The sequence below is a fragment of the Nothoprocta perdicaria genome, unplaced genomic scaffold, assembly GCF_003342845.1.
Source record: "Nothoprocta perdicaria isolate Ctin4 unplaced genomic scaffold, notPer1 scaffold_487, whole genome shotgun sequence".
Classification (NCBI taxonomy): domain Eukaryota; kingdom Metazoa; phylum Chordata; class Aves; order Tinamiformes; family Tinamidae; genus Nothoprocta; species Nothoprocta perdicaria.
In genome coordinates this window covers 7,360-25,090 of record NW_020455740.1, presented here as the reverse complement: position 1 = coordinate 25,090, position 17,731 = coordinate 7,360, and the positions used below count along the sequence as shown (strand labels likewise).

The following is a 17,731-nucleotide window of genomic DNA, read 5'->3' as shown; positions in this document are numbered from 1 at the left end:
GGCCGTTGGGGGAGCGGCGGTTAACGGCAGCGAACGCGCGGCCCCGCCGCTCCGCGAGGGGGCACGGGCAGGCGCCCGCTGCGGTGGCGCAGGAGCGCGCCCGGCGCCACGAGCGGCCGGGGCGGGGTGAGGGGGAGGAGGTGGCGACGGAAGCAGCGCGCAGGCGCCGSCGCGTCCGTTCCGCTCTTGGCGGCTGAGGCTGGAACATTCTGGAAATGGCAGCGGCCGCTCGGAGAGCGCGGCGGGGCCAGGGCACGGGCGGCGCCGATTTCTCTCACGCCGGGAGTGGAGCCGGGAGCAGCGGGGCCGGCAGCGCCCGTCCCRCCGCCGCGGCCGCTCCCGCTCTCCCTGGGGAGGGGTTTTCCGGCGGCGATGGCGCAGTGAGTTTTAACGGGCGGCGCAGCGCGCACGCGCGGCGGCTCCTCGCGTGCCAGCGGGGCGGGGAGCGGGCGGGCACCGCTCTGGGTTAGCGAACTGCGTGCTCCGATAGCAGCTTGCAAGTAATACTCTCCAGGTCGCTTCCGTAAGCAGCGGAGAGGTGGTTGGGCTGCTGGGTTCGTTATTTGAGAAGGGGGCAGCTAAATAAAGCTCCTCCGTTTGTTGTAGTTTCAGTTGCTGTTTCCAGATTACTTTCAGCAGCTAACGGGTAGAAAGCAGGAGTTCCTTAATTGTGCAAGTCAGAAGTGGAACACTTCAAAATTAAAAAATAATGAAAGTAATTCTTAAGTTTCAAAAGCACAGGTTGGGAATAAAAGGCACTATTTCCATTTAGAAGGTGAATGTACTGTGTTGTTTTCCTTTTTTATAAACAGACTGTTTATCTTGCTCACCATATTCAGTGGTCATAGATATGGTCATGAATAACAAGGAAATAATTGGATTCTAATCTCATTCTTACCAATTCTTCATATTTCAGCTAATACTTAAAGGTGAGCTATTGTATGGACTTCTTTTAAGCCTCCCCGTTGTGGCAGAGCATGGATAAGCATGGCTGGCATTGCATGTTTTAAAATAGCCATTGTTTAGGCAGACTTTTTAAACATGCTGTCAAAACTTTAATGTACAAATCGTGGTATGGATCAGTTGTTAGGCAAAGCACCTGCTCTCATTTTCACTTGACTCAGCAAACTTTATACACTGACAGCTCACCAGACGCAGCTACATAGGGGGCTGTGCCCATATGTCAAAGGGGGTCGCACACATTTCCTATTCTTTAATGTCACACGTTTCCTATTCTTTAATGTCTGATTTCAGTGGTCATCACTTAAGGTGATGCAGATAAGCATTGAGCAGATAAGACTATAACCGACTCTCTAAGTGGAATAATGAGCATTGCCCCAGGAAGCTTCCGAGAGTACTGCAGCATAGATGGTCATTATTCACCCTCTAAAAATTGTGGGCTATGGGTATTGTACAGTGGTGTGATGCTGCACTCTGATCCTTGTCCATCACCCATAGTAGCAGAGAGTTCCAAGATTTCACTRTACATTAATGGGTGTCCAAAAAGCAGCTGAGATAATGAGGAAAGAATCTTTACAAAGGAGAGCACTTATCTAGCATCAGCTGTCTATCAGCAAGGCTTAAGAGTAAGTAAAAATACAGTTCTGTCTTAAGAATTACTGTTTAGACTTATAAGCATTGCATTATCAGCTCTGCACAGCAACTTAGTTGCAACTAAGTGACCTTAATCATTGCTCAGCTCAAACTAGTAATTGGGTGAAAAATTGCAGGCTGCAGTATGAAAAGGTTGAAAAGAGGAATTTTATTTTAAGAACTTGCAAAATTAACATGCTGTTGACTGTATGTATAGAAGACAGGCCTGTGAAGGATAGGGGCAGCTCAACCAGGGAACCAGTTACCGTTTTGGACAGATATAGACATCAGGAAATAATGCCATGCTGGCTGGAGTTGTGTTATRTCTTCTTGCCTTCTGCTCGCTCATGCTCTAGGTAGCCTAGCAAGAAGTCACGGGCTTTTTAAATGGTTTCATTTGATTAAGATGTCCACATTCCAAAACACTTTGTTGAACTCCACATGAAAAATATGATTTGCCAGACATTACAGGCATGTAAGTATTTGGTATTAATAAGCAATTCTTCTTTGTTTGTTTGGCTATCTTTCATTTCCTGCTTCTAGATGAGTACTCAGATGTAGCTCATACATAACATCAAAAAAGGATCCCTGTATAAAAGAAGCCAACCTGTATGCTCTAATTATGATGTGTTAAACTGTTCTGTTGAATTGCATCTTACTCCAACTGCTCACTTTGCCTGTGTTGAATAAATTTGTACAGAAGTAACATTGTTCATTCTTTTTTTTTAAAGTTCTTTTCTGACAATTGAATGGTATGGTATTAGGAAGAATAATCTTCAGGAASAATCATCTCCTACTGAACCTACCAGATTTTTACAGAACACATCTGGGAGCATGTTTCCCATTACATACTTTTTATTGCAATTAATAAGTAACATAAAATTGTTAGAGTATCCATCGTCAGTTTGCTTGTGCATTTGGTGAACCTTTACGTAATAAAGGTTAAGGAGAAATGTCACTGGAGTTGACACCTTTTGACCTATTGATGTTCATAAATAACTCTGAGTGAGTTACAGTCTATAGAACCACTTCTTTTTATATATCTGGAACTAACTATGATTAATGTTACTTGCTTTTTTTTTTTTAAAGCAGTAAACATAAATCACTTTACTGAGATTAAAGTTGCTTTATTATTTTCAGAGTTTATCATATATTAAAAAAAAATTCTTAGAGGTCAGCTCGAACTCCAAACCCTGGTCCTTTGGGTGGTTCAGTCAGCGAAGTCAGGCCACCAGCTGGCTCACAAGAAAAACGTCCACTCCTGAAAAATGACAGCAGTATTATTCATTGAGAGTATTCATCTCATTTTACCACAGGGTTTTAAAAGAAATTACAAATCTGTCTTAAAGCCAAGGCCACTGTTTTCTATTTCTCTTCCTATTCATCCTTCAGAAATGTGGGATACTACTGGCAGTCAAGAGGCTTTCAAACCCAAGTACGGTGCCAAAGATGCTATTTGATAACTCAAATGAATAATAAGGCTATCAGTTACTTTCATAAGTAGGTCAAAAGTGTCTTTGATCCCAGCTCAATTCAAAATTCCAATTTGCACTTTTTATCAATTATCTTTAAGATGCATCACTGTATTTCCAAGAAAACTGTAAGTTTCAAGCTCATCTTCCTATTCAAAAAAAACCATCATAGAAACAATGGGAATGGAGTGGATGTCCAAATGAAATGGTAGTAATTAATTCTAAAATTCATATCTACATCTATATGGGGTGACAAAGAACAAAGGTACATACAGAAAATTCAGAGATAAACCTTCCATGAACTCTAGATCTTTCTGATTACTGTCAAAAATAATAATAAAAAAATCTACACAGTTCATTGGTCTAAGCAAAAACTTTTGATGTCATTCACCTGTTAATTAATTCCTCATTTACCCCTGCAGTCAGTCCTGAGGAGCACGGAATTAACTTTATTCTAGTTTTTGCTTGCCTTGGAAGATACGGAAAGGCACTGAGCACACATCAAGCCGTTCAGTAAATTAATGAATGCTTTTTAGCTCTAAGCAGTTAACTCAAATTCCTATAACAAGAATTTAGTTTTTTCCCAAAGGAAAAGTTAGCTATTATTATAGAAAAATAGCATACCTTGGACCAGGTTTGGGAACTCTGCCAGCCTTTAGTTCATCAATTATCTCTTCAATATCTTTAGGTGTCAAATCTTCCTGTTTTAAGGAAAAAAAAAAAGAAGAAAATCAACTATTGTAGAAAAAGAATTTATTTTGCACACATCTGCAGAAATAGTGTTAAAATTAACAATACTCAAGCTGGTCATCTTTTACAGGAGCTTATTTTCAGCTTCCCCTTATATTAGAGAATTGGATTCCTGCCTACCCAGTATATGCCTGCTGTTGTACACAGTATGACTTCTGTGGTGCCAAAAAATGGGGGCAACAAGCAAGCAGAGTATTCTTTAAAAGGATAAAAATTATTAGATGTTGCGATAACAAAACATTTTATTTTTAATGTATAATAAAGCATACACTTTTTTTATATATAGGAATACATAAATTTATATAGGACATTTAACAGCTAAACTCTTGCCAATGGATATATGAATTCCCATAGTCTGATGGCATCCTAGTTAGTCACATGGTGTCAAGCCAGGCTGCTATTTGAAAATAAATTTGTTTTAGAGTGCCTTTATCTAAAAATTTWAAAATATTTTCAAAATTTAAGTAAAACCCATGATAAAGGGTGGGAAAAAAAAGATGAATTCCTTTTCAGTATATAATCTGGTTCTCTGTTCCTTACCATGCCAAAGCTTTCGTTTCTCAATACCATTCTGTAGCTTCCTATGTCTTCTACAGGCTACACTGCTTCCCTCAGGAAATTTCTACAATTCAAACTACTTAACACAGCATTATGCTAGCTGAGACTCACTGCCATTCCCCATCTTTAATATACACCCTAGTTCACCAAGTTAGCATTTGCAATAAACTAAGACTGTGACTTCTCATCAATTCATGGTTCTGGGTTTTCCAAATATACTATTATAGTTCTCACTACAAAAGTAATTTTTGTACTGGAAAAAAAAGTACAAGTTGAAAGAGACATAATTGCGTTGACTAAGGTTTTAGTTTCAAAGCAGAATTWATTTCCTCTTGATACAGTATTCTTATGTTCTTATTCTCAGTTTTTGCTAATCCTGGCTATGGCAGAGAAACTCAAGAATCTAATGCAACTGTGAAAAAACCCAGATGTTTACATTTTAAAAGATTTTCTAACTCTACCACTATGTTGTGTTTACATGAAATACAGAGGGGGAAAAATCCAGTAATTGGTTCCTTTAGTAATTATTATTCTAGAATAAAAAGACACAAGAAAAATAGTCTGCTTCAGATGCAACTAGTGCATTTTTCATTGTTGCACAGGAACAATTTATAGAAAAGACAGGCCAAACAGCTGAAGGAAGCACCAGAGAGAGAGTATTTACCTAAAAGGTTAAGCAAATTAAAAAACAAACCAACAGTTACATGTGTTTAGGAACRCTGTATGGCAATAACATGTTAAGCTCACAATAATGCACGTACTGACAGTGAGCTTGGTATTTCAAAATACAAACAACAACAACAACAAAAAGCTGAATACTCCAATATTACACTAGAAAAGTATAGAGCTATTCTGTAGTCAGGCTCCATACTTCTTAACTTCCGAACAGAAAGCGTCTCAGGCAAATTTTAGAAGAGAATATCTATGAAAACATGGAGCAAGGACGCCCAGGGGACTTTCAGTATGAATTCAGGATGCCTTCAAGCAACATGTCTTAGAACTTTAATTATTCCTTATTAATGTTACTATTCTATAATCTTAGCTCTAAACATCCCACTTGCAGTATACTGCGCTTCTGTTAATTGCACTGTTCTTGCAAATGTGACCATTTCAAAGTTTTTCCTCTGGGAAAAAGAAAACATAATGGAAAATTACATTTTGTTCTATACCACYACATGTCTGATTTTTTTGGACTTTTTCCACAATATCCATATAAGCTTATGCCCCAGATTTTTTCTTCTTTTCCATCATATGTTACCTAATGACAAAAACAGCCTGCTTGGGCTTAAAGCTTAAAAATGCTGTCTGTGTTATTTCACATGTGGCAGGAAGAATTAAAAAAGGAAAATAAAATAAAACCCACAGCAGAACTGTTGATGAATATTGCTGAATATATTTAATGTTAAGGGAATTGGGTTGGTGTTAGTGGAAAGGCAAAACCAAGTAATAATCAGGTTCAAAGCTGAACCTGACTTTTTAGCAAATGATGCATCTTCTTAACTTGATTCTCTGGGATAAGGGAAAAATGCACAGCTACAGAAATTGGAGTAAGGCCTGTGATGTGGATTTTTTTTCCTCTTTTTAAAATCTTCCCAAAGAGTAACATTCCTTCTCAGTTGAAAGCCACCTGCGAGATTACTCATTCTACTATATGGATATGCCAGAAAGGTACCTTCATAAGGATCTCCATTCACAATCTCCTTACAAAAACTGAGAAAAATTACTCTGTTTTTATAGAAACCAGAAGATGTCAGCACATTATGATGCAGATGAAATGTTCTAAGAGGCCAAGAAACTACAAGATGCTGCTCTAGGTTGTAAGCTGTCCCTTGAAGGAAATGCCCAAAGCTTCAGAATCTAGAAGAATGCAAATACTTCTTACATAAAATTGCTAAGTATAGGTTATGCACTAAGGAAGTTAAATCTTTTAAAACAGTATGAAATACTTACATAATAATTGTCATTTATTTGTACCATTGGGGCATTTACACAAGCACCTAAACATTCCACTTCTATCAGTGTGAAGAGCTTATCAGGTGTTGTTTCCCCAACTTTTATACCTAAAACAACAAAGAATATTAGGTTCATCAGTGGCTAGTAAATATGATTAACAAAGCAAGATTTTAAGTTCTCAACGGTTCTTTCACTTCCTGTATTTAGGCCTTGAAAAAATTTGCAGAGTATGAATTCCTTAAATGAGTCCAAAACACTATTAAACAAAAAATCTAATAAACTGAATTACTGAGATAAACTGTGGAGACTTACAGTCRTACAAATATGATTCATTAAAAAGTAATCATGAAGTGACACTTCTGAGAAACAGTTCTGTTGAGGAACACTTTTAGCAATGAATACAGTGGAAGAGAGAAAGGCAGAATATAGCTTTTACATACTGATATGAAATGCATAATGCTCAGCGCTGAGTACTGAACTCCCAAATTGTGCAAGATCTAAGCACTGAAATTGTTGGCTAAAAATTTTGAAACAACTTCCCACATTATACATTCAAATTTCTTTCCTGAACAGCTCTGTGTGTGTGCTTAGCTTCAGCAGCTTTTTTCTCAATGACGTAACCAACAAAGACACAGACATGTGCAGAGGGCAGGGTAGCCAAATAACATATGAGAACGTGACCTGGCTGAAACTGTAGCCTTTTTGCCCTCTGAACATACCTTCCTTTATGAATTATAGATGGAGCCAGTGGCTACGAAACTCTTGCAACTTGCACAAGAATATTAAGGTCACAATAGCCAAGGAAGCCCTACTCATCAAAAATGCAGTTATGCTCAAAAGGACATATGAATATATACAGCAGCTATTCAAATACAATATAGCAAATCTCTCAACATTAATAAGTATCAAAATGCATTCAAAGTAAAAAACAATGTATGTATGTGTACTTCAATCTGTTTCTCAGTACAGGCATCTCCTAAGCACTTCATCTTACAAGTTTCCCCAGGTTTTCTGCATCATATACTCTACAAATATMCAGCTTCAGAAGTATTTGCCGGTGTAATTCAGAGCACTAACATCTCACTACTGCAGTGTTCTTTTTGGCTGTGCCTCTTGAAACAGTCTCTCAGCCTTAAACTGTCATCCCCTGCCCCCGATACTGGCGTTCCCAGCCTGAGCTCTCTCAGATAAGGCAGTGGGAATAGGCAGCTCTAAGGAGGCTCCAGAGCACCTCTGTGACAGTCCTACCAGCTCACCAACTCGTGCAGTTCTTTTTTCWTCTAGCAGGCCTATTTAATAGACACCTTTCTGGTTACTTCAGTGAACATTAAAAGCAGACACTTAGCTACTGAATTTATACTAACCTGGAGCTAAATTATATTAACCCGTACCTAATAATTAAGAACTGAAATTTAAGCAGTTGATAATACTGCTGTTTTAATAAGACCATAATATAGCAGCTTCTTGCCTTTTGATTATTTTATTAGCACAGGCAAAATATTGTTCACATGGTACTATTTAAACACAAAAACTATGAAGTATTTACCAAAAGTCACATCTGCTCAAACACAGTACTAATATAAGATCAGACAAACTTAGCAGTAGACTGTGAGAATATGGTGTTTTCTCATTGTTATTATTGCACCGAAACTGTAGTTATTTGTTATGCTATAGAGGCAGCACATTGCAAAAGCCACTTTGCATGAAAACTATCAGCCAATTCATGAAAGCAAATAAGCTGAAAAGCAATTTTCCTCCATAGCTACTAGGTTTTTGAGTTCTCTTTCCCCATCTAAGTAAGGTCCATGCCTCAGTAAGAACTATATAAATATCCTTACTTACAGAAAACTGTTGCTTTTCCTTTGTTTTCCTGAACTAATAGTTTTATTAAAAAGTTAAGCCATTTTTGAACAGGCATAGACCATGAAAAAAAATCCAAAAGAAATGCTTTTTTTTCCCCAGACAATTGAATACATGAAAGATAAGAGGTGCAGAAGAATGGCTTGTGATCTTACAATGGTGGTTCTTACAAAATGTCTATGTAGCTTATTTCATAAAAGAGTTGTTAGTTGCTGATAAGTTTGCCTCTTTTTCCACATAACTCCCTCCCACCCTCTTCCCTACAAACACCCTAAAACCAACAAAGCCCATTAATTATCTCTACACCTCGTATGATGTAGGAGTCTGAAATAACTTATCATCCTCATGGGGAAAGTTATGTTCATATTACCTTAATAAAAATAAAAATCTATAATCTTCATATAGTACCCTAACATTCTTTATTTTGAATATAAAAAGTCCTGCAGCATTCACAAATCCTCTTCTACACMTGGAATGGGGGTTCCTGCTCAGTCCAAGACTCATTTGCAAACATTGGTAGGAATGATTCAATTCCTGGCAAATTGCCAATAAAACCATTACGGGCACTCCAAAGCAATGACCTTTTCTCTTCTAGTATCCTGCCTTTTTTTCCACTTTGGTATTCTGCATTTTCAAATTTGGAAGTGTGCAGTGCTTACACTACAATGCTTTCAGTCTAAATATTTTTTCCATTGTCCCTACCATATGAAAACTTTTACTTCAATTATGAAATAATGTGTTATTAAATCAGGAAAAAAACACATTTAGAAAAAGCAAATTACAAACTTGTATCATACCAAGTTTCTTCTGAATGGCTTCTAAAATACTATCAGAGTCTCTCAGCATGCAAGGCGTGGTAGTGCAGACCTGAATATGGTATTTCCCGACTGGTTTGCGATTATACATCGTATAAAAGGTTGCTACTTCATACACTCTCATGGGAGGCATTTCTAAAACTTCAGCAACCTACAACAAGGGAAGACAGACACTGTTGAATTCTCACAGAGCACCATGAAAGAAATTTCATAAAAAGTTTCAGTAAAGTCTCCTGTCCTCTAGCTGCAGGAATAGAATAACACCAGATAAAGGGCAGGGAGGTGGTGGCTATCTAAGCCCAACACTACCAAAGAACCAAGAAGACACCTAAGTCACTGGATGGAGCCAATCCTGCCTGACACAAACTCCACCAAAGCAAAGATTTGCACAGTTAGTTGTTCAGCCAGTCCTCCTCCAGCACCTAGCACCATAACCCCAAGTGGGACCACAGAGTTGGGCTGGTTCCAGCCTTCCCTTTGAGCTCCAGCTCACACTGCACTTGTGTTCTGCAGTGCAGCTGCTTGTAGGAGTTTGCTGAAGCCTTCTGGTAACRGGAGAACCTCACGCTGGCACCGCGCTCACCACACTCGGTCATGTAGGAGCCCTACAGCACCCCTACATTTGTGCAGTGGTGTCACGGGTAACAAATACGGAGAGAAGCAGAATCCATGCAGACAGGTCTGGTATAAATATCCTCCCTCATTAAGCTGGAACCCTGGCAAACTGCTCTGGTTGAGAATTACATTTATTTTCAAAAGCCTAATTGCTTTATGTTCCAGTACCTATAGCAGGCAAATAGCAAACCATGCGAAGTATTTATATCTGCACAGCTTTGCTCAAAATCATTTGCTTAAAAATTTGCCTAAAAACATATAACCAATTCCAAACCTTAGGCAAAGCCAACATAAGAGCAGACTCTTCCCATTCACTATTAATAGCAACTTGAGACTTTAGCCTACATTTTAGAAACTGTAGCATACAATTTGTTTGTTTTCTAAACAGGCATATAACTATTTACTAATGCTCACTGTAATTAATATGCACAATCTATACTTGGCACATAATGTGAAAATGCTTTTAGTTTAATCTTAAAAGCTGGTGATACACGAGCAACACAATATAACAGATTTATTTACATGAAGATATTAAATTTTGTATTTCTAATTTTTCAATTATCACCATGTAACCTACCATTGTAGCACTGTTTTTTTATTCAGTCACATTTTAATATATAATCTAATAAGACAATAGTCTTACAGGCTCTGGGGTGTTAAGAGACCTCTGTTACTTGCACTGTACCACTGCATAGTTTGCAAAAGTCACAGCCCGTGCAAACATGGAGATAACTACGTTCCTGACAGTGGTGGCAACGTGTAGTGCCACTAATCTACAAGAAAGGAGAAAGAACTCTGTCATCATCTGTTTTTAAATCCTCCCCAAACTCATCGGTGAGCAAAACCTTTCCAAATTGTATTTCTATTGCCAGGCTGATTCTGATAGGAAAAGAGTTTATCTAAACAAGGATTAGGCAATTCTGGTTTTGTTGTGCCAGCAGTTTCTAGCAGTGGGCTCCCACTATGTAAAGTGACTAAGCTAAGGGTTTCTGCATCAGTTCCTCTCTCCCTACACTGTTTAAGGTAGGCTCACAGGGGAATCTGCAAATTCGGTACCACATATAAGTTCCTGCAGTAGCATACTTTCATAAAACATGCTAATATCCTAATATTAAGAATTAGATTTCAAGAAAATGGTAAAATTATATTGGGAAAGAGGACAGAGTACCTTGTTCATAGCCGATATGGGCAACCATCCATGTTGTCTTTGGGCCAGATCTAGTATTGCCATCACAGCCCCAGATTTGTGCCCTTCTGGGTAGTTGTTTATGATTGCTTCTATTCGCTTTTTAAAGGGAAAGAGGAGGAAAAAAAATAAAAAAAGTTTCAATACTGATCTAAAGACAAAGAAAAAAACATGCAAAAATATGCAAATATTTGTCTGCATACCTTCTGGTTTTCAGGTGTAAACTCAAAGGGAGTATCTGGATTGTTTTCAGGACTGTCTCTGTGCTTAAAAAAAGAGAAAGATGTATGAAAATAAGTATTCAGGAAATCATTCAGGACAGATTTACTGTTGTAAAATATATTTCCTATTACATAGTTAAATTTCTTGAATAAAAGATATATTTCCAAAATATATACTACCAATTTGAAATTTACTTGTTTTTAACCCTAATACCTCATTGAAAGCTACTGAAAACAATGACAATTATTTTGTCAATTTTAAAGATGATTCCTTTGAATTGAAAAAGTTTCAAATCAAGTGGAAAGTTTGCAGAAAAATGCTACCTATCCTTGAGGCTTGAAGTTAAAAGCAGTCCAAGACTTGCTAGTAAGTYAAGCTTTGTGTGTTTACAGGAAAGAAATCCACTTCAACTACCACTTTGCTCTCTGAAGTAATCTAGGGTGCTTTTGCAGTTTCCACCCCCTCTTACTAAGTATTAAAGATATCTCAAACCATCTTCATATAGCAAGATCCTCAAAGACTTAATAACATTAAAGATCATCTCCAGTGCACAACTTAAAACACTGCATTCCAAGCATTCTCTATATGCAGATKCCTAAATTCAGAACTTTATACTGAAAGGCCAAATACTTAACTTCTAATTTCTTCTGGTGGGCTAGTGAGAGAACTTCTTGCTTATCTTGCCCACACCCTGGAACAGACAGCACTACTGCCACCACCAATTCAAGAGCCATTTACCCCTACCATAATTCTAAGTTTAAATAGAGTTTTTAATTCTAATTAAAAAATGTGTTGATCTATGGTTATTTCCCAAGACTGACTTTCCCTAACAGAATTACAGAACATTAATTGACGGAACTTGGAACACACTATCTTACTACTAAGTAGCAATTTACTGCTTTTTGTGTTTCTACACTATAACAAAACCACCTTTTAGAAATACAATACTAGTATTTTAATCTGATCCTTCCAAATAAAGAATCACATAAAAATGTGGTTTCTACTGATTTCAATTAAAGATTCGTAAGGCTATCAGAGAGGAAAACTGTCTGGAAATACTGGGTAACAATTATTTTCCCTTACAAATTTCCTATATTTGTTAGCTGCACAGATCATAACGATCAATATTTCCGTAACTTATCTTTTCCTCCTCAMATCTGCATGTCTAGTTTCAGATTGCTGTTTTACCTTAAATACATATCTAATAGTTACGCTTGTACTTACTAAGTATGTTTGATTCACTGAAACCTCCCTCTTTGTTCAGAACAGCTGCTATTTCCAGCACATCATCTCTAAGCTGATACTCTCACACACAGGAAATTTCAGGATAACAAGTTTTTTTTGTTTGTTTGTTTGTTTTTTTTTTTTTTTTTTTTAATCATCTGCAGCTACAGTCTGTCGCAGTCAGTTTTGAACAGCAAGGCCTCGAGATAATGTCACAAAAGGCTGCACCACAAGTGAACACTAGCCGAAAACCTGTCACATCTGCTGTTCTTCAGCTTACTAAGTGAGCTCCATCTAATTTTGTACTGTGGGCACAAGGCAATCTGACAGTTTTTAATTGAGCGCTTACAAGGCCTCCCAAGTTGTCTGGGACATGCCAATCACCTGCTCCATAATCTTCCACTCATCTGGAATGGACCATTTATCCGAGACTTACATAAGTCGACTTGTTCCTGTATGATAAGGGGGCATTTCTGCCTTAGGGCTACAAATTCTGGACAACAACCTAACTGATTAGCTACGGGATTAAAAAAAATACTGCACTGAAAAGAATATATTAAGGCATACTCCCATACTCAAAAACAATAATGCTTGGACAGTTACCACAATCTGTTAAGAAAAGTGTTTCTATCCAGCCATATTTTTCTCATTCCTTTCTTCTGTGCTGCCAGCTTCCTGAAGTCTCACATAATGTATTTTAAGCTCAAGGACAGCTTGACTATATCACATTTGAATCGCAGGATTCAGCCTACCACGCTTAGCTGCGTGAGAACCACACAGAGAGCCCACCCACAAAACTGTGTCCTCATGTTTAGTGATATTATCCCACATAAGGTACTAAGGCTGCTGGATGTTTATATTGGATTATGTTTGCTACAACAAACTGTGCTGCTTTATTACTCTTTTTCTGTGATCCATAATAAAATTCATCTGTCCCTCTAGAAACAAAGGAGGAAAGAGAAATGAAGAATTTTAGTAGAATAAGCTGAAGAAGTTAGGTTTCACCTAACTGCAAACAAGCTGGTTCACCACAAAAAAACAAAACTGAAACTTGAGCTATGCCTTGTGATAAATAACAGTCTTAAAAACAGGAGGAAAAAAAAAAAAAAAAAAAAAAAAAAGAACTTTTTGGCCTGCAGGTAAAAAGATACCCAAGACATCAAACTTTTAAGATCCCACATGAAATCAGTGCTGAAGACAAATACACTGAAATACACTGCTCTATCCTCCATGGTGGGTGGGGGGGAAGAAGTACTTCTTCACTGCCTCTGCAATAGTAGAGCTATATAAAACAGGAACACTGGAAATGTTATCAAATCCACTTAGATTTGATACTTATCAAAGTGTTATCAAATCCAAGTAGTGTTCTAACCATTTTCACAAGCAATTAAAATTATAATATAACAATTCTCAAACTTTTGGTACTGAGCAGCTCTATATCCATAGTCCACACATGTGCAACTGATATACCAATGAAACTCAGTCCATATTTAAGACCATGAAGTAACTGGGTAGGAGAGTTTAATTTTAGTTATCAAAAAGGACAGTTAAAAGTCAAAGACAGAAAAGGCACATCTAAAGAAAAAAAGGCAGCTGTTGTAAATAGAATTTTTGAAATTAGAAGTCTTCTAGCCATCAAAAACATGGTAAATCTGAAAAAACTCCTTTTTTAGGTTACTGACAACAGTCATAACTACCTAATTTTTAGGCCTGATATACTTCCATAGAGACTATCATACTGTGATGACACCTGTCCATTTCCTTGCAGGAAACATTTGCTGTTTTTCACTTCTGAAAGASGTAGTTGCAGTAGATAGAAATTCTCATTTGCATGCTTCTGCTAATTTATGAGAAAATGACAAAAATTTGCAAAGGGATACATGAGTTTGCAAAATAATACCACCCTTAAATAGCTATCTTTAAGATAACAGATCCCTCATCATGAGCACATCCTCTGCTCTTACAAAGCAAATATGCTGTATGAATTTCCCTTCCACACACACAGGTTTCCTATATGAAAAGCACAACAAAAGGCATCCCACAACGTGCTCTGCTTTGCAAATTAAAGCCAAAACACTTGTGTGAACTGACATGAAGAGACCCACCGCAACAGGAAGTGCAAGTTACTCCACAGTAACCCCTCTACTGCTCTGCAAGCAGGTTTTAGCAAYCTGCAACAATTTAGAAATTAAGACAAGCAGCTATATGCTAGTGATATTCTGGCAAACAGAGAGAACGCTTTACAGCTCTGAAGAATAAATGTGTAAAGCAAAGATAAACCCATCTTCTGACTGCATACAAACACCTAGTATTGATTAAATAATAGTTTAACTCAGCAAAAAATAGTTCCTCTTTCTATTTGCAGTGTTAATTAACACCTGAAAAAATCACTTCAAAGCCTTTTAGTGGCAGTTAGGGCAAATGATTACATGCATACACAGTGGCATCCAGCAACCTTCTTCCCACAGGCTTTTACTTTACAGAAGAAGAAATGTTTGCATTTAAAAAAAAAACATGTTTTAATCCTGTTCTAGCAGAAGTTTTATAGAATAGAAGGAATAAAATATGCTATTAAACAAGAASAGCCAATAACATATAGCTAAAACAYCCAGCTCTTCTACCTCCTATTCTTTTCATACTTCTCCCTCCAGTAAATCATTTAAAGAGTACCATAAACATAGAAAATGCCTGGAGAATTTATAAATCTATACAGCTTCCTATGCCAGACATCTATTACAGTGCCAAAACCACCTTATCCATGCTTTCACCAACCTCAGACTTTTCTTGAGGTTTCCTAACTTGTCATGTTTCCTCTATTCCTTCGGTACTAACTCTCACTCCATAAATCACCAATGCCTGCTCAGGTTTCTGGAAAAGTGTGTGAAGCATGTACTGTAATCCAATTATAAGAAAAGCTGTAGAAACTGCTGCAGAGAAGGGGAAAAATAAAAAACAAACAAACACTGTCCAAAAAAGCTCAGCGAACAACAGCAATCCAACAAAATGGTCACTTCTATAATAAAATGCTGATTTCCACTTGATTTTTTTTTTTTTGGGGGGGGGGGGGGGGGGGGGGGGGGAGGGTGTAAAAGAGAAAGAATGAAGGGTACATTTTTTGGCAAATTTTAGAAGTCAAGAAGTTTGGCCTGCCTAGGAAGTTACAGTTAAACTCAGTTTGTATAATTAAACAAGTTTCCCAACTTAYTCTCCATGAATTGTTTCTAGGAAAAGATAGATCCATTTTTGTCTTTCAAAAATTACACGTTTAACAAGCTTCAGTTACAAATTAAACTAATAAATTAAAAAAAAAAGGAAACACATCAGTTTTATAATGCAAGAAGTTTAAACAAAAACTTATCAGCAAATACATCCACGCAAATGCTGCATGATATAATTATAAACCATTATAAACCATTATAATAATTAATTTTATAATCAATTATAAATCATTCTACTGAACTACTTCACATGGATTAAAAAAAAAAGCATATTCAAATCTTGCTAAACATCCTCTTTTCAGTATGGTAGAGAGTACATGAAAAATTACTTACCACAAACAAGGACCCACTGGCATTGCGCACAGCTGTTCTGTGCACGTGTCGGATTTGCCTAACCTACAAAATAAAGTAGATAGTGTAAAATCATGGACAAGAATTTGCACAGCTGCTCCACACTGCTTTTAGAAGTAGCTTCATTTCTAGTCTAACCGTAAACCATCAAGCGTCTTGTCATTGCTAATGATTTAAACCAAGTCAAATGGAGAATATTAAGGGGTCTTCGGTAGCATCAGGAGATCGCATCTCTTAAATCACCTCAATCATTCAGGCAAAATCCTTAGCTTCAAACTGGTGCCTTTTTTTTTTTTTTTTTGCAATAGCTTAATGTCTTGAATATGGATTCTCATTAGAAATTTCATGAATAATTTCCCAATTTATTATTTCAAATCACATATGCCTTAAAGAGTTTACAGAATCTACCATCACTTCTGAGGTCCTTTCCTTGTAAGCATTTACACACTTCGGCAGTTTTTATGCAACAGAATAATAACAATAGGGTTAATAACACAAATCAGAAGGTTATGTGCCCGAAATGCCAACAAACCACTGAGCCATATGCAAGCTGAGTTTGACTAGTCTCTGGGGGACTCTCTGTCCTGCCAAAAGAGATACACACTGATAGGCATCACTAGAATCATTATATGATATTATCACTAACTGACATTTTGTTTCACATTTATATGAGTTTTTACATTTTACCTAAATAAGTCCTCAGAGTTCTTAAGAGTAGAATAAATATAACTCAATTAAAAAAAATCCCCCTTTACAGCTTTGCTTTCATTTTCTTATAAAAATCAGTGGGATTTCAACTAGATCAGCATCAAATTAGCAAAAACAGAGGCACAGCCTAATCCAAGCCTAACTACCAGGCAACTATCACCACTGCTCTTCTACAGGAAAASAGTGCAATTTCCTCAGCCCAATCACACCATTTCACCTGCCATATAAACACCACAAACTGACAGAGGCTGCCCMGGGAGGCTGTGGAGTCTCCTTCCGTGGAGATCTTCCCAACCCTCCTGGATGCCGCCCTGTGCCCCGTGCTCTGGGTGTCCCTGCTGGAGCAGGGGGGTTGGACTAGATGATCTCTGGAGGTCCCTTCCAACCTCAACCAGTCTGTGATTCATGTGACATCTTTGTCACATGAGCAGTCTTTCTGGGAAGCATTAGATTGAATTAAAAATAAATAAAAACCAAATCCAAACAGTGATGCATATTATGCAGTATAAAACCTTTTCCTCCTTGCTCTCCACTCCCAGATCRCCTAGACGCAGCATCCAGGGAAGCAATTCATTTTTACCATGACCTCTGGGACTCGACTGATTCCTGGGATACASGAATTGCTCTGGGGACTGCAGACTATCCCTACTCGCCACCTTCTCCAGGACACTCTTATCCTGTTTATCAGCTGACACGAAGCACACGGAGCTGCAAACACTGCGAGCAAGAGCTCCATAATTCAGAGCAAGAGCTCCATAATTCAGTGCGACATCTCGCGCCCGACGCTGTGGAGAAAGCCGTCCTCCTGCTCTGTAAGTGAAAAGGCTGATCCTCCCCCAGCGCACTGCTCTGTTCCTCCCATGGGGAGTCAACGCACAAACAAAAACAGACTTGGAAAACATATATACATATATAACGTATAAAGCCCTTATTTTCGGTATTTTTAAACTGACTTAAGTAATTTCAACGGTGCAAGTAGCTAATTAAGGAGTGAAAAATAAGTGGCCTTATGCACAAGGGCAAGGCAGACACTGTTCAGAAACACTCCTTTCCCCGGGGAAAGCTCCTCGGGGGCCTCCAGCGAGGGCCGCGCACCGGCGGCGCCGCAGCTCGCCCGCCCCGCAGGGCAACCCAGGCGGCCGGGCCCGGCGGAGACACCGGAGGACGCTGCCCGGGGGACGCCGCCATCTCCGCGGCGGCCCGGCC

At 38.2% G+C, this 17,731-nt stretch overlaps 1 protein-coding gene across 1 annotated transcript; it reads right to left on the bottom strand.

The window, feature by feature from the left end:
• Positions 1-2,699: 2,699 nt before the first annotated feature.
• NDUFV2 (NADH:ubiquinone oxidoreductase core subunit V2) lies at positions 2,700-15,862 on the bottom strand (the record flags this gene model as incomplete). Its single annotated transcript, XM_026047285.1, has 7 exons — positions 2,700-2,854; positions 3,690-3,766; positions 6,324-6,433; positions 8,984-9,152; positions 10,785-10,901; positions 11,006-11,068; positions 15,800-15,862. Coding segments are annotated over 7 exons (693 nt in total), but the record flags the coding sequence as incomplete, so codon positions are not given.
• Between the last annotated feature and the right edge of the window lie 1,869 nt (positions 15,863-17,731).